Source organism: Elephantulus edwardii, unplaced genomic scaffold (assembly GCF_000299155.1).
Source record: "Elephantulus edwardii isolate Elephantulus edwardi_28Jun2011 unplaced genomic scaffold, EleEdw1.0 scaffold00099, whole genome shotgun sequence".
Lineage (NCBI taxonomy): Eukaryota > Metazoa > Chordata > Mammalia > Macroscelidea > Macroscelididae > Elephantulus > Elephantulus edwardii.
The window spans coordinates 12,410,664-12,431,007 of NW_006399849.1; the positions used below are offsets into that span (position 1 = coordinate 12,410,664).

General features: G+C 40.0%; 1 protein-coding gene across 1 annotated transcript in view; it reads left to right on the forward strand.

Annotated features, from left to right (window-relative positions):
- ANKRD55 (ankyrin repeat domain 55) overlaps positions 1–20,344 on the forward strand; it is a 229,439-nt gene that overhangs the window by 152,098 nt on the left and 56,997 nt on the right. The window contains exons 7-8 of the mRNA XM_006891541.1: positions 4,369–4,553; positions 10,397–10,564. Coding sequence (XP_006891603.1) covers positions 4,369–4,553; positions 10,397–10,564 — 353 coding nt within the window. The remainder of the gene's footprint in view (positions 1–4,368; positions 4,554–10,396; positions 10,565–20,344) is intronic.

Below are 20,344 nucleotides of genomic sequence, written 5' to 3' on the forward strand. Positions count from 1 at the left end.
ACACAACCCTGCTTGCTGAAACTGAGGAGGACCTCATGCACTTGCTGCAGAGGGTCAAGGACTGCAGCCTTCAGTATGGACTAAGGCTCAATGTCAAGAAGACAAAGATTCTCACCACTGGACCAATTGGCAGCGTCAGAATGGATGACTAAGAGATTGAGAGTGTTCACAGCTTCAGTTTGCTCGGCTCCACAGTCAACACTCTTGGTACCAGCAGTCAGGAAATCAAAAAGCGTATCGTGATGGGAAAGTCTGCTGTTAGGGACCTCTCAAAGGTACTCAGGAGCAACAGTGTCTCTCTGGAGACTAAGGTGTGTCTGATACAGGTCATGGTATTTGCAATCGCTTGTTATGCATCAGAGAGTTGGACAATGACTAGGGAGGACAGAAGGAGAGTGGATGCTTTTGAGCTGTGGTGCTGGAGAAGGGTACTGAATGTACCCTGGACTGCCAGGAAAACAAGCAGATTCATCTTGGAGAGGATTAAACCAAGCTACTCCTTGGAGGCAAGGATTCTGGGGCTTCGTCTGACATACTTTGGACATGTTGCCAGGAGGGACGGGTCCTTGGAGAGGGACATCATGCTTGGGAGGGTTGAGGGACAACGCAGGAGGGGAAGACCCTCTATGAGATGGATTGATTCGGTGACTGGGGTAATCGGGATGGGTGTGTCAGAGGCGGTGCGGTTGGCGCAGGATAGAGCAGGGTTTAGGGCTGTTGTGCATAGGGTCGCTATGAGTCGGAAACGACTCGACGGCACATAACAACAACAACAACAACAAGGCAGAGAGAGTTTGGGGTGCCTGTGATGGTGTACATTCACCTGGCAAATATCATTGATGTCCAGAGCACCTCATTATATAGCAAATAAAGTCTCCACAACAGGTTGAGAGAGATATCCTAGAGGAAAGGAGTTTTCTTTATTCCTGAGTTTTTGAACAGAGGGTTCCATATTATAATTTTGTCCCGGGCTCTACCAATCATGTAACTAGCTGAGATTTAGGATTTAAAATCCACTCAAGGCACTTCGTAGAGTTCAGAGTGGGGAGCTTAGTACCCCTGGACAGTTGGTCTTCCAAGGGCCCACTGTTGTCCCTCTGCAGCAAGAAATGAGCATTCACTGGGTAATGGTTCACTGTAGCGGAAATGACAAGCTGAGAAATTGGATATTCTGAACGTTTTCCTGACTAAATTGTTGGTCTAAACAAGACTGGGAAGAGGAGGAAAAGGAAGAGAAAATCAGAAAATGAATTGTTAGTATTCCAGAGAATTGTGAAATTGAGTCACAAATACAAATTGTTTCTAAAATAACAACCTTGAGGTTAAATAAACAATGATAAGAATGAAGAATAGCAAAAGGAATTTTGTATAAGGGAAAATTTATTACAAAACAGCTGTTGAACACTTCCAATCGATGATGACTGCAGCATTTTCTCTAACTTTCCTTTCCCAGAGTCCCTAAGCCTGCCAAATGGCCCAGCTTCCAAGTCCTCAGATGACAGCATGATTTCATTTACCTGCTCCTTCCCTATTTTCCAAGGATCCCTGGTGGTGTAGTTTCTACAGTTTGAGGTCATTAACAGAAAAGTTCAGCAGTTCAAATCCACCAATTGCTCCATGGGGAAAAGATGGGCAATTTCCTCCTATAAACTCAAGTAGAATTTCTTTTTTTTTTCCCCTGCTCCTGAGACACTTCCATTCTATTGATAAGACTTTATGAGTGGTGTTTGTCTTTCTATGGACTCATCAAGAAAATAAAAATGCTAATGAATTATTTGGATTATTTGATGATTCTTTGACAGATATCAGAAGAAATCTGAAAGATAAAGATTTCCATTGTGTGATATAAAATGAGAAGTTTTATTATTGGTTACTGGAAATTTATCACCTTCAATTAGAACTGGTTATGCAACACTCATGAATGATATTAAGCACCAACAAAACACACTCAAAATTCAAAACTCATTGATGTCAAGTCAGAATCAACTAAAAACTTAACAGCTGGACTGTGAGAGACTGACCATCTTCTCCCACAAGTGCAGTGGATTCGAACTGTCAGAGAAGTACCACCATTCTGTTCACAGAGCAACTCATCTGTTTATTCAAGCTACACAAATTTAAGACATATCTGAAGAATTTTGGTAGTTTTTAAGACTGAGACAATGAAAACAATGGTGGTTCAACAGTAGATTCCTTTATCCTCTGTGTGAGAGACTTAAGTTTCATTCTCAGCCAATGCACAATGGTCTTATCCTCAACCCATCATAGGAATGGCATAGGATTTAGTGGTTTGTTCCGTTTGCATGAGATCTTTATTAACTCAGGGTAGCTCAATACAAACAAACAAGGCTGAAACAGATGATTAGGAAAAACTGTAGAGTTTGCTCCATTCAGAAAGATAGAAAACTGACTACAGTCTTTACTAGGAAAAAATTAATCTCATTTACATAGCTATCTGAAGTTCTTTTTTTTTCTCTATTTGTTTCATTTCTGTTGCCCCTGTTGTTGTTGTTGTTGTGTACTGTAAAGTTGGAACCGACTCATAGCTGACCCTCTAGCGAGTTTTCAGAGACAGTTAATCACACAGGAAGTAATTGCCCATCCTCCTGCAGAGGAACTGGTATCTTCGAACCACGTACCTTTGCAATTGCAGTGCAGCTTCTTGCCACTAGGCCACCAGAGCTCCCTCTTTATCCACTAGCGTCTTATTTATGATCTAAAACTCATTTTGGCTGTGCAATAGTTCAGCGCTCTGCTGCTAACCAAATGGTATGCTGTTCATATTCACCAGCAGCTGCCCTGAGTAAAAAGACCAGGCCATCTGCTGCCATAAAGACCTCAGCCTAGGGAACCACATGGGGCAGTTGTACGTGGTCACAGAGGGTCATGAGTCAGAACTAGCTCAATTGCACAAAGCAACAATTTATTATCCGTTTCCTTTCACTAAAGATTTTTCAGCTACATTTCATGGAATTTGTAGCAATTAGACCACTCCCATCATTTCAGAAGCATCCTCTTACCACCAGTCAGTATTTAACATATTATTTTTTAATTTTTTATATTTCGCACAAATTTTTAACATTTACTTGCGTGAATATTTGCAGAGAAGATTGCTTTTCCATTCAACAGTTCATGCATGTTTTTTGAAATTGACTGCAATCCCCAGACTCTAACAGCACTCTTTCCACTTCCTCCTTGTATCTACCATTTTCATTCATCCTTCTCGCTACCCTTTCCTATGTTCTGAGCTTTATTCTTGGGCGAATACTGCTCATTTGTTCCCACATGGCTGATTGTTCTAAGATGTGTGTACTTTCTGGTGTGGTTGCTCACCTTAAAGGTGTTGTTGTTATGTGCCATTGAGTCACCTGCAACACATAGCAATGCTATGTATAACAGTCCTAAACTCTGCTCTATCCTGCACCAATCTCACTGTCCCCCATTACCCCAGTCACTGAATCAATCCTTCCCATTAAGGGTCTTCTTCTCCTGTGCTATCTCTCCACCCTCCCAGGCATGACGTCCCTCTCCAAGGACTGGTCTCTCCTTGCAACATGCTCAAAGTATGTCAGACGAAGCTTCAGAATCCTTACCTCCAAGGAGCAGCCTAGTTTCACCCTCTTCAGGACAAACTTGTTTGTTCTCTTAGCCGTCCATGATATACTCAATACTCTTCTCCAGCACCACAGCTTAAAGGCATCAGTTCTCCTTTTATCATCCCTTGTCATTATCCAGCTCTCTGATGCATAGCAAGTGATTGCAAAGACCATAGCCTGTGTCCGAGGCACCTTAGTCTCCAGCCTGACATCATACCTCTTCAGTACTTTGGAGAGGTCTCTGATAGCAGACTTTCCCAATGCAAAATAACCTTGAGGTTAACTGTCAATTTCTAGGCAGCCAACTTCCAAAGGAAACAGGAGAACAAAACAAGTGGACCTAAAGAATAAATTATTACCTTGAATACTAACCTGACGGCAATCAGTTATACTGGCAGTTACGTCCATTCTGGATTCTCTAATTCCGAAAGGCAATGTATCTAGCTCTTGCTATTAACCACAATGGACTTGAGCGTGACCGAGGTGGTAACTATGGTGAAGGTTCATGGGGTCATAATGAGTTGTAGTGGACTCAATGGCACCTAACAACAATGACGAAAGTCTAGTTCTTATGGGAAAGCAAAATTTTTGCAGTCTCTTGAGAAAATGACAATTTGTTGATGGATCTGAACAATAATGGATTTTGTCTTTTTCTCCTTTTTTTCCTTGATCATTCCTTTTCTTGACACTTCCCATTTCTCTTGCTTAACAAGCCCTTGACAAAGGAGAGGCCTGGGTTGTCCATAATGGGCTTTCTTGGACTATTTTCCAGAGCGGAAATAGAATTCTGTGCTCCATCATCTTGAGCCATGACCTGGGGCCTTCTATTATAAACTACGATGACGAGACCGGGAAGACGTGTGTGCACATTGCCGCAGCGGCCGGCTTCGGGGACATCATCCACGAGCTGGCAAGAGTCCCAGAGTGTAACCTACAGGCCCTGGACGTGGACGACAGGTATCCATGGCAACTCAAGTGCTGAACGCTACTATTTATCTCTACTTAATCTTAAAATAAAGGTTTTTAACGGTGCTCCCACACAACTCTATCCTCAATGCTAGTAATATTTATACATATGCTCATGACAATAAAAACTGCTCTATTTCAGTCAGAACAGGAGAAACCACTATTCAGGGCGAAAATGCTGTTAAATCCCTAGGACTGTCAGATTTTCCACTTTTTGGTAAGGACTCGAAGTGTCCTCAGACGCTTTCTGTGCACCAGCTTCCTGCTAGACGCACTTTTGTTTTTAGCAGTGAGTTTCGTTTTTTCCTCAATTCTGGATTATCTCATGAAGTCAACAAAGGTTTGTTCTCCAGAGCAGAGCATTCATAGAGGCTTGTGTTCAGAAATACTGAACTTTGAGAGGTGAAAGAACCCTGATAAGTTCTTCTGTCTCAATTGTTAAAAATGTGTTGTCATAAAAAAGGAAGCTGGGTCTTAGCAGGTGAGAAAACCTCCTTCAGAGCTAGTCGTTGTTGTTGTTGTTGTTGTTGTTAGGTGCCGTCCAGGTGATTTTGACTCATAGTGGCCCTATGAACAGCACACCTGAATTGCATCCTATCCTGCGCCAACTTCATCCTCTCTGATACAATAGAGCCCATTGGTCACTAAATGAGGCCTTTCTTGCTGCCCTTTCTTCTTACCTTGAGCTCTTCACCCTGCTGACTTAGCTTGTGCTTTGGTTAGGCATTAATTCAGCAGCAGTATAAGAATAAAGTGACAACAAATGCAACTGTTGAAGATAAACTTTACCCATCTTATGTGTGCTATTTTTTACTCTTTCCTAGAAGTGCAATGTTAACCTTGAGTTATAATTTTGGAGACCCTGCATTCACCATGATTTAAAATCAGCTCAACTGTGATTTGTTTTTTCTGTTTGTTTATGTGTTTAGATGAATGGACAAGGGGTACAAGACTGTTCACGTACTGAAATGTGAACAGAAAGGTTGACAGTTTGAGGTACCTCAGAAGAAAGGCATGGCAAAAAACTTCTGAAAAATAAGTCATTTAAACCTCAGACAGAGAGAGGAGGAAATCTCTATGTAGCAGTTTTACTCTGATACGGACATAGTTCCCATGAGTGGAGCTGACTTAACAGAAACTGACTTTTATCATTATTTTAGATGCTCCAAGCCAGAAGCTCTTCCTCTGTGATGCCTGAATTTTTAAAAAAGAAAATATGAAAGGCTTTATGAATTTGCATGCCATCAGTGCACAGGATCCAAAGAAGATATCTGACATCTTTTTAATGTGGCAAAAAAATTATTTGGCTTTTCACATAAATCTTAAAAGCAGAAATGGTTATAAAAAAATCATTGAATTAACATTACTATATAAATTATTGAAAGTAGACCTTTTCCTAAAATCCAATATTGATCCTAAGCAAGTAAGAAAGCAGATGAAGTTCAATTATGTGAGGTGGGGAAAAGCAAACTATCCACAAGGAGAGGGGAAAAGAAACCCGAAGTTAAAGAAAGGACTGGTGGAAAGTTTGGTTACTTCACAATACTTCTTCAACCACCTCTGAACAGGTGATTTTCCATGTTGCCTAATCATGCACTTAACCCAGGTCTCAGGGAAGAAGATTAAACCCAGGAGAGAAAAGAGATGGGAAGCTGAAAATTATTTTCTATAGGAGTTCAAAGGGAGCTTTGCTGGCCTAGTGGGTAAGGAGTTGTGCTGTCAACCTGGAGGCAGGTGGTTAAAATGCGTCAGTGGTTCTAGGTGAGAAAGACAAGCAGTCACCTCCTATGTGATTTACAGCCTCTGAAAACTGACTGGAAGGTCCACCATGAGTCAGTTCTGATTAGATGGCAATGAATATGAGTTCAAAGGAGAAGTAAAAGCTCATGGAGAGTCTAGTTCTTACCCTAACACTCAAGTCACATGTCTCACATGCTGATCAAATTCCAGCCCATTTTGCTTCACATTCTCTACATTGTACAGCTGAATGTCCACATTGAAGTTTGTGTGGGGAGTAGAACTTTTCATTGGTTTCTGTGCTTTACCCATTTGGCATAAATGTAGCTTCACTTCCTTCTCTTTTCTAGTGAAAAAAAAGTTGTTATACTCAAGAGCAACGGTGTCTTTCTGGAGATTAAGGTCTGCCTGATACAGGCCATGGTTTTTGCAATCACTTGTTATGCATCAGAGAGTTGGACAATGACTAGGGAGGATAGAAGGAGAATTGATGCCTTTGAGCTGTGGTGCTGGAGAAGAGTATTGAATGGACTGCCAAGAAAACAAACAGATTCATCGTAGAGAGGATTAAACCAGGCTGCTCCTTGGAGGCAAGGATTCTGGGGCTTCGTCTGACATACTTTGGACATGATGTAAGGAGAGACAGGTCTTTAGAGAGGGACATCATGCTGGGTAGAGTAGAGGGACAGCGCAGGATGGGAAGACCCACTATGAGGTGGATTGATTCAGTGACTGGGGTAATCGGGATGGGCGTGTCAGAGGCAATGAGATTGGCACAGGATAGAGCACGGTTTAGGGCTGTTGTACATAGGGTCGCTATGAGTCGCAAACTACTTGACGGCACATAACAACAACAACATGGCAAGGATAAAAATAAGCTAGTGACTCTCTCTGTCTTCTCTGCACTAGGAGCAACTTTCCTGCCACAGACCCTCATCCCCTGAAAATGTGTACCCGCACCAAGTTTGTCTCCACCCCTTCCCTGGTCAGGAGTGCTTCTCAGCTGCTGAGCCGTCCACTGTCTGCACTGGACCTGAAACAGCCAGGGACCCTGAGAGATGAGAATGTCAGCTGTTTGACAGCCCCACGTGCCTTGATTTCATTTATCCCTAGTCTCAGTTTCTAAACCAGCATTGTCTCAAGGGAAATTGACACAGCAGCCAAGTTCATTGGGTCTGGGTCTGCCACGGTTGGAGTGGCTGGCTCTGGAGCTGGGATAGGGACTGTGTTTGGAGCCTCATCATGGGTTATGCCAGCAGTCCTTCTCTGGAGCAGTAGCTTTTCTCCTATGCCATTCTGGGCTTTGCCCTCTCAGAGGCCATGGGGCTCTCTTGCCTGATGGTGGCCTTTCTGATCCTCTTCACCATGTGAAGGAGCCATCTCCACCTCCCATAGTTTGTTGGTTCCCCACCCCCACACCCCCGCCCCATGTCCCATCTACCCTATGTATTCCTTTCCCTGTAACTCCCCAGACAGCCTGGGGAAAGTGATTGGCTCAGGGTTTGATTGACAAAAGATAAAAATAAGCTAGTAGTAGAAAAGAAGTAAAGGGTAAATATGGGGGAAACTAGCCCTATAAATTTTAAGTCTCATTGCTGTCTTGTTGGAACCGACTCATAGCTGACCCTCCATTGATTTTCTGAGCATGTAAATGGCATTAGAGGAGGTTGCCCATATTTCTCCCACAGAACAGCAATTGGATTTGATCTGTCAGAGAAGTTCAGCCTTTGGGTTAGTAATACTACTCCCTATAGGCTATGCCAATGGGCGTTGGTATGTTGGAATTAGTGAGATTGGCTCAGGACAGGGAAGAGTTCAATCACAGGTGACTCAACGACACATAACAATAACAACATACTATAATGGTTGTTTGGTTTTTTGTTTGTTTGTTTGTTTTTTATTTAAGGCTCATGTTTAGAGTCAACAGACCTTAAGGAGGACCTTTGTATTTAAAAGTCGGTTGTTATTACATTTTAGAGAAACATTCTTCTATGTGGTACAGCACTCTCCTGTCAATATGCTGCACTGGGGTAACCTGGGGTTGCTTTGATACTGAACCTTGTCCCACTGGGGTATAAAATCCATACCGGTTGCCCATGGTGGACAGTGTTCAGTGGAGCGCCCAGTTAAAGACAGGTTTGGAAGCAGAAGTGACATCCAATTCCTGAACTGCATGCCTCTGGAAACTGTGAACTTTGATAAATGATGATGGTTGTGGAAGGGCTTTAGGCCTTTTGTTCATAGGGATGCTGTGAGTCATGCTCAACTGACAGTAATCAACAATAACAACAGATGATGCCTCTTGGGCTCTCTCTAGACACTAACCAGTAAAAAAGAAAAAGAAAAGGGAGAAGTAAAAATTTTTTAAAATCTTTGCTGTTGAGTAGTAACCAACTCATAACTGACCCTCCATGGCTTTCTGAAGCTGTAAATCTCACCAGAGAAGATTGGCCATCTTTCTCCCATAAAGCCAAAGGTGTATTTGAACTGCCAGAGAGACATAAGTTAGCAGTTCAACTCCCTACAGACTGTGCCACCAGAGTTCCTTCTAGATATCAAAGCGAGCCATGAATCTAAATCTATAATGTTTAAAACATTTTGGTGCTGGCCTTGTAGACTACGGACATTTGAAACATTGATGCTCCCTGGCTATTTCTAGGCCATGCCTTCCCTGTTATATCCAACTCAGTAATCAGAGCCACTGTTTTGTTGGCTTCTGGAAGGGTGGTATTTTTCTTTTTCTTTTTTTTTTTTTTAGGGGTAAGAAGGATAGACTTTTACCAAGTTCTCCTTCCTGTGTATTATCTATAAGTTCCCTGGGGAATATTTATCTACTTTGTAAATCATTCCTTAGTGGCTGATAGTTTTTCAGTCCATGATTCACTCTTGTACCCATCTTATGGCTTACATAAGAATTGTGAGGGAGGACCCTCTTGTCTTCTGTCCATGCCTTTCCAGTCTGATGGTGGTCAGCTGATCCCATGCTGTGCTTTGGGGTCAGCCTGTGGTCCCATTGCCTAGACATACCACACAGAGTTTTCTGTCCCTGCCTTCGAAACCTTCTGACATGGATGCAAGCTGGGATCTAGCCCCTCTGTTCTTGGATGCCTGGTGTTTTTTATTTTGATGAAGAAACTCAAATGGCAAATAGTCATACATCTCAAAAGATTGACCTCACTGTTAATTAAAGATGTAAAAGATGCCTATCAAACTGACAAGTTTTAAAAGGTGAATATAATACTCAGTATTACAGAAAATAGATATAGTCAATAAAATACAGATTGAGACAATCTTCCTGGAAGGCAGTTTACATATAAAGAACACTAAAACTGTGCATGCCCTTTGATATGATACTTCTCCTTCTCGAAGATTCTTGGAAATATCAGAGAAGGTGAAAATCCATGAGACACTTAGAGCTAGAAAGAGGCTCTGACACATATACACTATCAATATTAAGTTGCGCTGATGCATTCTTTTTCTATATGGTCAATCCTGAGTTAGCATGCATGGCAGCTAACTGAAAAGCCATTGGTTTGAGCCCATCTGCAGGCTCCTTAGGAGGAAGGCCTCGTGATGTGATCCGTTTGGGAAAATTAGCCACTGAAAACCCCCAGAGCACAGCTCTGCTCTAGCACCATGAGTCAGAGCTACTCAACCCTGGTGATGTGGGGCTGTGTGTGTCTTTTCACACAGTAAATGTCATTGCTATTAGTTGACTGTGAGTCAGTTCCAATTTATGGCAAGATAAGGTCAGAATTGCAAAACAGAACCACCTCATAGGAGTTGCAAGGCCTTGGTGGTGCTGTGGTTAAAGTACTTGGATGCTAAACAAAAGGCTGGTGATTCAGACTATACCAGCTCTTCTGAGGGAGCCCAATATACAGTCCACTTCCGTAAAGAAGTCCACCCTTGGAAACCTTGTGGGGCAGCTCTGTTCTGTCTGTGGGGTCCATATGGACTCTTTGGTAGTGGCTTTGCTTGGGTAGATGTGTTTTATAAAATTTTTAAGGCTACAACTTTTCTGAAGGAAATCATCAGGTTACCTCTCAGTCCTATTCATATGCTCAGACACTTGTGTATTTCCATGTGGTTCCTAGGACCCCACTGCATTGGGCCGCGGCTGCAGGGAAGGCAGAGTGTGTCCAGTCACTGCTGGAACTGGGCATGGACAGCAACCTCCGTGACATCAACGAGAGCACGCCCCTGGCCTATGCCCTCTACTGTGGTCACACTGCCTGTGTCAAACTCCTCTCCCATGAAAGCAAGTAAGTATACCTGGGTGCGCTTATTCTTCCTCCGAGGGTGGGAGTGGGGGATGGAGGGGAGAGAGATACAATACAGAAGCAAAGTAGCACTTTACAAGTATTCCTTTCCTCCACTGATGGGCAAATCAGGAATACTTCATTTTGTGTTTGCTATTATATCAGATATAAGAAAATGTTCTTGACTATGTTGGGCAAAATGATGGTAAGTGAAGTTGAATTCCATCAGCTGAATATTCACTAAAAAGTAAGTAAATCAGGACCCAGGAATTGATGAGTTATCAACTGACATGTTTTGACAAAGAGATACAGCCTTGGATGTGCTCACTAGTCTATGCCAAGAGATTTGGAAGAAAGCTATGAGACCAACTGACTGGAAGAGATCCATATTTGTTCTTTTTTTTTTTTTTAAAGTGATCCAAAACAAATTAATCTTAATTAAATGTACCCCTTAGAGGCAAGGATGATAAAACTTTGTCTCAAATACTTTGGGAATGCTGTCAGAAGAAACCAATTCTTGGAAAAAGACATCATATGGGGAAATGTGGAGGGTCAGAAGAAGATCCTTAGCAAGATGAATAGAGGATAACAATGGGCGGGAGTATATCATGAAGATGGTGCAAAAATAAAGTTTCATATCAGTTGTTCATAAGGTCTCTATGAGTTACAGTTGACTCTATATCACCTAACAACCAAAATTTTCACAGGACTTTCATCTCTTCTCTTTTTCTTCCTCCCTTCCATTATGCCACGTCCTCTTACTCTTCCTTTATCGAAATTGGAAATTCTCAAACTTTTTCACTCAGGATCTCTATGACATTCTAAAAATACTACTGAGAATGCCAAAGATCTTTTATCTATTTACATCATACTTATCAATATTGATGATCTTGGAAAATAAATGGAAAATCTTTAAAAATATGGATTCCTTTAAAATACTTGTGTATCCCTTATATTTACATAGAAAGATATTTTAATTCAAAATAACTACATTTTATTAAATGAAAACAATATAAAGAAAGATTAGCAGTTTTTATAGCTTTTTGCAAATCTCTTTGCTATCTGGTTAGTTGAAGACACTTGTATTCTCATATTGGATGATGCATTCAGTCTGATGGAATATATTGTTCTAATTCAATATTGCCTCACAGAGATACGTAGTTGAAATCGAAATCAAACTCAAACCCAGCTGTCATCAAGTTAATTATGACTCAGTGATCCTCTATGGAGGATTCAAACTACTGACCTTTTAAGTAGCGATCAAACGAAGTGTTCTCAGATCATTGTAGACATTGTTTTTTCTACTACATCATCATTTGCAACTGCTGTTGTTGAATCAAGTATGACCCATAATGACCCTATTAACAAAAACTCTGAACCCTGTTCTATCCTGTGCCATTCTCATACTTCCTGATACACTAGAGCCCGTTGGCGGCAGTTACTGTGCCAGTCTACCTTTGCCAACCCTCCACCCTCTCCAAGACAGATCTGTTTGTTCTGTTGACTGTCCATGGGATGTCCAGTGCTCTCCCCCAACACAACAGCTCAAAGGCATCAATTCTTCTTTTGTCATCTTTATTCACTCTCCAGCACATTTGCAAATAGTAGTTTCCTAAAAGGCTGGTTGCATATGAACTCTGTCACTAGATCGATAAACTTTTCACATTGTTTTGCATGAACGTCTATTTCTGCATTTTTCACTTTGTAATTGTTAGCTGCCTTTGAGTTGATCAGCATTTATGGCAACCCCATGTGTGCAAAGGTAGCACTGCCTCATAGCGTTTTCAAACTGTGACTTTTCATGAGCATATAGCCACACCTGTCTTCAGAGATGCTGCTCAATACACCAACCTTTCAGCAACTTTCACCAGCCTTTCAGTAGTCAAGTATTTCCTGTTTATGCTACCCACTGAGTCCTTTTTATATCAATACTTGATTTTATAATGTATCACATTGGTTATTTGGAAAATGTTCCAACTTCAAATAATTATGTAGACTCCCAAATGGCACATTTATTATATAATACCAAAAGTCACCTTTGTTCATGTCATCATCAAGCCCATCAGAAAAGCTTTTCTTTATATATTTGTACACTCACAGTGGTGAATGCAAAATTCTAAGTTTTTCTAGAAACCTAGACTTTTCTAAATAGCATTAATTGCTACCAGTTGTTTTCCTTTACTCGAACAGGCTCAATTTTGTTTTAAACTCAGACACTTTCAATAAACACTCAATTCAGAATAAGTATAGTTTTCAGTAAGTCATAAAAATGATGTTCAATTTTAAAATGGCTACTTAAGCTAGCAATTTAAAAAAAAATAGAACAAATGTTTGCTTCAAGATTTCAGTGTTAATATATGTCATCAAAACTATCCAAATCTAATAACGGGTAGGTGCAACAAATGAAGCACTATCTTTCTTTTTCCCCCCCTTAGCTGTTATTTTTCCCCTTTTTATTAAAAAAAGTTTTCCATACTTTATTGATATTATGTTTCATACAATCACTCTTATACATAGTGTTTTATAAAATTAATTATCATTGGACTATGCCCGTCACTACCTGATCTTCTCAGGTCCCCATCAGATTTTTCCATTTTCTTTACCCTTCCCTCTACCTACCAAATTGTGCAGCCTTGTGATTTTTGCCCCTATCCATCCTCATCCCTCTGTTCCCACCTCTTCACCTCTTGGATCCTCCTTCTAATTTCATAATAATGGTCTTATGCCATATTTGTCCTTATTAGACTGAGTTAGTTCACTCAGCATAATGCTCTCCAGTCTCTCCCAAGATATGTAGTACTTTTTTTGAAATTGCTCTTCCTGAGAGCTGCATAATAGTCTATCATGTGAATGTGCTACAATTTCTTAATCCATTCAGTGGTCGTTTGATATTTGGGCTGTTTCCATGTTCTTGGGGTGGTGAATAACTGCTACAAACACTGGTGTACAAATCTCTACTTGTGTGTCATTCTAAATTCCTAGTAGTAGAATATCTGAGTCATATAGAATTTCTATGTTCAGCTTTTTTGAGGAAACACCAAACTGCTTTCCAGAGTGATTGTACCATATCACATTCCCACATTGTATATTTCCTATCTCTCCACATCCTCTCCAACATTTACTCTTTGTTGCTGCTGTGCTAAACTTTGTCACTGCTACTGAGGTGCTAAACTTTGTCACTGCTACTGAGGTGCGATGATATCTCATTGTGGTTTTGAGGTCTATCTCTGGATGGCCAAGAAAATGAACAGATATGTTCTGGAGAGGGTGCAGCCAGAGTACTCTTTGGAGGCAAGAATAATGAGGCTTCACCTAACTTACTTTGGACATGTTGCTAGACGGTGCTATTCCTTGGAGAGGGACATGACGTTGGGAATGGTGGAGGGTTGGCAAAGGAAAGGAAGGCCCTCAACTGGCTGGATTGACAAGGTGACTGCTGCAATAGGCTCTTGTGTGCCAGGAAATATGACAATGGTGCAGGACAGGACTGGTTTCAGATCTTTTGTTTATAGGGTCACTATGAGTCATACTCAATTCCATGGCACCTAACAACAACTGCCAGTGATTTTAAGCATTCCTTCAAGTGTCTGTAATCATCCTCTGTGAAAAGTTTGTCCATGTCTTTTACCCATTCTGTAATTGTGTAATCAGTCTTTTTCTTGTGGAAGCCCAGTAGTATTCTGTAAACTTTTGTTGTGACACCCTTGTCTGAAATGGTATTGCCAAATATTATATCCCAGTTGGTAGGGGTTTTTTTCACCCTATTGAAAAAAGGTTTTGATGCACACAGAGACCTAATCTTTAGAAGGTCCCATTCATCAGTTTTATCCTCTCTAGACTGAGCATTTCTGGATGCATTTGTCAACCTCTTTATACCCTAAATTAGACCTTCTAAGCTTGGTCCCTATTTGTCTCTGATGAGTGTTATGGTTTTGATTTTACTTCCCAGTTTCTGATCCACCTTGAGTTGATTTTTGTGTACAGTGTGAAATGTGGATCCTATTTCAGCTATCTGCAGGTATCAGCCCAGTTTTGCTAGCACTATTTGTTGAAGGGTTATTATTTCCCTATTTGATAGCTTTTATTTCCTTGTGAAGCACTCTCTTATTACATCCTCCTAATTTTGGCTCTCTTTAAGTGCATTGTTGTAGCCACTGTGTTAATCCACATCCTTGAGAGTCTTCCTCTTTTTCACTGATTTCTGCTTTACTTTGTATGATGTCTTTCTGTCAAAACTAGTCCTTCTTAATATGTGGAAAGTATAGAAAACAGTATTATCATCCTTGCTTCTAAGGAATATTCTGGTTATATATTCTGAAACCTATTTGTTTTTCTGATGATGTTGTTGTTGTGTGTCATCAAGTGACCTGTGACTCTTAGGGATCTGATGTACATTATATCTGAAACCTACACTATCCTGAGCCAATTTCATCATCTCTGACAGACCGTATCCCTTTCCTCCAGTTACTGAGTCAATCCACCTCACCATGGTTCTTCCTCTCCTGTGCTGCCACTCCACAATTCCAAACATGATGTCCCTCTCCAAGGACTAGTCCCTCCTGGTCACGTGCGCAAAGTATGTGAGAAGGAGCTTCAGAATCCTTGCCTCCAGGAAGCAGCCAGATTTCACCCTCTCCAGGACAGACTTGTTTGTTATCCTGGCAGTCCATGGCATGTTCAACATTCTTCTTCAGCACCACAACTCAAAGGCATTGATCATTCTTCTATTATCTTTAGTTATTGTCCAGCTCTTGGATGGAAAGCATGGCCTGGGCAGGCACACCTTGGTCTCCAGACTGACATCATTACTCTTCAGTACTCTAGAGAAGTCTCTGACAGCAAACTTTCCAATCTTTTTATTTCCTTACTGCTGGTACCAAGAGAACTACTCAAGCTGAAGTTACCAACAATTTCAACCTCTTTTCTGTCCATCCTGAAGCTGCTAATTGGCCCAGTGGTGAGAATCTTTGTTTTATTATTGTTGAGCTTCAATCCATATTGAAGACTATAGTTCTTGACTTTTTGCAGCAAATGTCTCATGTCCTCCTCAGTTTCAGCAAGCAAGGCAAGATTGTATCATCTCTATAATGTAGGTTGTTTGTAAGCCTTCCTCTAATCCTAATGTCATTCACATTCCTCCTCATAAAATACAGCCTCCCAAATGATCTGTTCTTCAAATAGATTGAAAAGGTATGTAGTTAGGATGCATCCTTGATATACATCTTTTCTAGTCCTGAACTATGCATCATTTCTCGGACCTGTTCTGATTACTGCTTCCTGGTCCAAGTATAAAGTTCACATGGAAAGACAAAGCAAAGTATTATAATGAAATGTGCAAGGAATAGAGTCAGAAAATAAAAAGGGACCAACTCACTAGGCATTTCTTAAACTGAAGGAACTGAAGAACAAATTCAAGCCTCAAGTTGCAATACTTAATGATGCTGAAGGCAGAATGTAGACTGACCCAGGAAGCAACAGAATAAGATGGAAGAAGTACACAGAGGCACTTTACCAAAATGAATTTGCTGACACAGAAGCATTTTATGAAACAACATATGATCAAGAGTCTATGGTGATGAAGGAGGAAGTTCAAGCTTCTCTGAAGAAATTGGCAAAAGACAAAGCCCCAGGAATTTATGGAGTATCAATTGGCATATTTCAGCAAATAGAGACAACTCTGGATGCACTCATCAGGTTATGCTAAGAAATCTGGAGGACAACTACGTGGCTAACTGGCTGGAAGAGATACATATTTATTCTCATTCCATCAATAAGTGTCCCAACAGAGTGTGGAAATTATTGAACAATATCACTAATATCACACACAATCAAGATCCTGCTAAAGATTATCCAGAAACAACTGGAACAGTATATCAGCAGAGAGCTTCCAAATGTGCAGGCCATGATGGAACTAGGGACATCATAGCCAATGTTAGATAGATCTTGTCCAAAAGCAGAGAGTACCAGAGGAATGTCTACCCATGTTTCATTGACTATAGCAAGGCATTTGACTGGGTGGACCACAACAAATTGTGGCTAACCTTGAGAAGAATAGGGATCCCAGAACACTTGATTGTGCTCTTGCAAAACCTATGCTTGGACCCGGAAGCAGTAGTTTTTCTGATTGCTGATATTGTATTCAATATTCTTTCCAACACCATGATTTAAATTTTATTTTTTAATCAATTCTTCTTTGGTCCCCCTTATTCATGACCTATTTTTGCATGTGTTTAAAGCCATTAAAAATACTGTGTCTTGGGTTAGACATCCCTTAGTCCTGAAAGTGACTTCTATGCCCTTTGATAACTGAAAGATGTCCTTTATAGCACATTTTTCCAGTGAAATAATTTCTTGACTTCTGCTTCTATAGGCATTGATTGTGGCTCCAAAGAAAATGAAATCCTTGACAACATAGTATTTTCCTCCGGTTATTATGCTGGACGTTGGTCTAGTTGTAAGGCTTTTTTTCCCCTTATATTAAAGTGTAACCCATACTGTAGTCTTTGATCTTCATCATTAAGTGCTTTAAATACTCTTCATTTTGCGCAAGCAAAGTTGTGCTATCTGCTTAGCATAGACGCTTAATGAATCTTCCTCCAATCCCAATACTATGTTCTCATAAAGTCCCATGTCTTGAATTATTTGCTCAAATTGAAGATTGAATAAGCATGGTGAAAGGATATGACCTTGATGCATAATTGTTCTTATTTTAAATCACTAAATATTCCCCCTGATCTTTCAAACAAATACCTCTTGGTCTGTGTATAGGTTCTGCATTAGCATAATTAAGTATAGTGGACTTTCCATTGTCTACAGCATTATCATTAATATGTTATGATCCACATCGTCAAAAGCCTTTGTATAGTCAGTAAAGCACAGGACAACATCTTTTCAGTATTCTCTGCTTTCAGACATGATTCATCTAACAGTAGCAATGATATTCCTCACTATATGCCCTCTTTGGAATCCAATTTGAATTTGTAATTTCCTGTTTATGTAGTGCTATAATTGCTGTGGTTTTCTTTTTAATTCTTTCAGCAAAATTTTACTTGCATGTGATTATTAATGATAGTTTGACAATTTTTTTATATTCTTGAACAGTCGCCTTTATTTGGAATAGGCACAAATATGACTCTCTCTCAGTCAGTTGACAAGGTATCTGTCTTCTGAGTTATTTGGCATAAACTAGTGAGGACCTTCACAGCTGTGTCTCTTTGTTGAAACACCTCAATTGCTATCTCATCGATTCCTGGAGCCTTATCTCCTGTCAGCAGCATAGTACTTCCTTCAGTGACCACTGGTTCTTGTGAAGTGGTTCTGCATCTACTGTGTGTGTGTGTGTGTGTGTGTGTGTGTGTGTGTGTGTGTGTGTGCATGTGCCATATCTCTTTGTATTCCTCCCATTTTCATTTGATACTACCCCCTGCATCTTTGAATATTTTGCAATTAAACCCTTCAGTGTTGCAACTTGAGGCATGAATTAATTCTTTAGTTATTTACATTTGAGAAATGCAGAGTGTTCTTCCCTTTTGATTTTCTAACTGCAGGTCTTTGCACATTTCATTCTAATTCTTTAAATTGTTTTCTAGAACTTTGTCGCTCAGCACTTTTATTTCATAATTTCTTCTGCTTACTTCAGGTATTTTGTGTTCAAAAAATGTTTCAGAATCTCCTCTGACATCTATTTTCGTGGTTTTTTTTCCTTTCCTTCCTGTGTTTAGGTGTTGTGAGGTTTGATTTGGAGTGGTGGGGTTTTTTTTTATTATTTTATACTAGTATACTTATAAAGTTCATAATGTTCATGTACATTATTTTTCACACCAAATCTTTTCCCTTTCCTTTACCCACCCCTCACTTCACCCTTCACATTGCGTGATGCTATAATGACTTTCTGTTTTCTTCATGTACAATGTCTTTGATGTCATCCCACAACTTGTCTGGTCTTTGGTCATCAATGCATCAAATCTATTCCAGTAACAGTCTTTAAATTCAAGTGTGACTTACCACTTTGGCTCTCATGAACTTGTTTTCACTTTCTTAAGCCTCCACTTGAATTTGATTGTTGCTCCAAATTGACCTCTAGCCTTGTTCTGACTGATGATACCTCTTTGCATAGATGTAGTCCATTCGATTTTTCTGTATATACCATCCTGTGAAGTCCAGGTATATAATTACTGTTCATGTTGTTGAAAAAGGCATATGCAGTGAATAAATTGCTGGTGGTACAAAATTCCATCATATGGATTTCCAATGTTGTTTCTATCCCGTGGCCATATTTTCCAGTTTCTGATATTTTTGCTTCTAACTTTTAGATTCCAATTTCTAATAGTTATCAGTCCTTCTTGACTGTGTGATCAATTTCAGACTTAGAAGAATCTTTAATTTCTTCTTCTTTGATATTAATGGTGGTATATAAATTTGAACAACTTAATACCTGGTCTTCCTTGAAGGCTCATGAATGTTATGCTATAACTGACAGCATTTAAAGAACATCTTGAAATGCTCTTTTTTACAATCATTTCTAGAGCCTTCCTCTTAATTTTTTTTTTATCCCCTGCATCCTAGACGATATGATTATCTAATTTCAAACTACCAGTTCTAGACCATTTCATCTCACAAATGCCTAGGATAGCTATCTTTAAGTATCACATATCAATTTTTATACCTTCTAATTTGCAACAGGGTCAGTCTAGAGACAAAGGAGTGCCTAATCCAGGCCATGGTCTTTTTTTAAATTATTATTCATTTTAATGAACAGTTACAGAGATTTTGGATTTCCATTCATTCATTGTTGCATTTTTTTCTCTATCCTCCCACCGCCCAGTTTGCTCCTCTCTTCGAACAGCAAAAGATAAACTTCTTCGTTGTTATATAATTTCCCATCACCACCCCAAATGCACTCCACTATGCAACCTTAATTCTGGATTCCTGTGATAATCATAATACCCTATCATATATCGCTTTGAAACTGTTCTCTCCCTCTTCTGTTTCAATGCAATATACATAATCTATCCAATTTTTCTCAGTCTTACCCCAACCCTGATGTCAGTCCCATTCTACAACAGTGGCACTATGTAGTATTTGTCTTTTAGTGACTGAGATATTTCAAACTCAGCACAATGTCCTCCACGGTCACCCATTTTGAATAATATTGCATGAGTTCCTTGTTTTTCGGTGCAACCTAGTATTTCATTGTGTGAATATATCACAGCTTCTGTATCCATTTGTTTGTTGATGGGTGCTTACGTTGTTTCCAACTCCTTGTTATTGTGAACAAAGCCGCAATAAATATGGGTGTGCATATATCTGCTTGGATGGCGGTTATGATCTCCTTAGGGTATATTCCCAGTAGTGGAATTGCTAGGTCAAATGGTATCTCTACTTGCAACTTTTTGAGAAAGCACCACACCACTTTCCACAGTGGTTGCACCATTTTACACTTCCACCAACAGTGAATAAGGGTTCCAGTTTCTTCACAACCTCACCAGCATTTGTTGCTCTCTGTTCTGTTAAATTTTGCTATTCTGACTGGGATGAGATGATATCTCATAATTGTTTTGATTTGCATCTCTCTTAAAACTAGGAATTTTGAACATTTCTTCGTGTGCTTGTTGGTCATCTGAATGTCTTCTTTGGTGAAGTGTCTGTTCATATCCTGTGCCCATTTTTCAATTGGATTATTACCTTTATCTTGTTGTGGCACTCAAGTATTTTAAAAATTCTAGATTTATGTAGAGATATAGATATATAGATATAGATATATATCTCCCTTATATGACATGT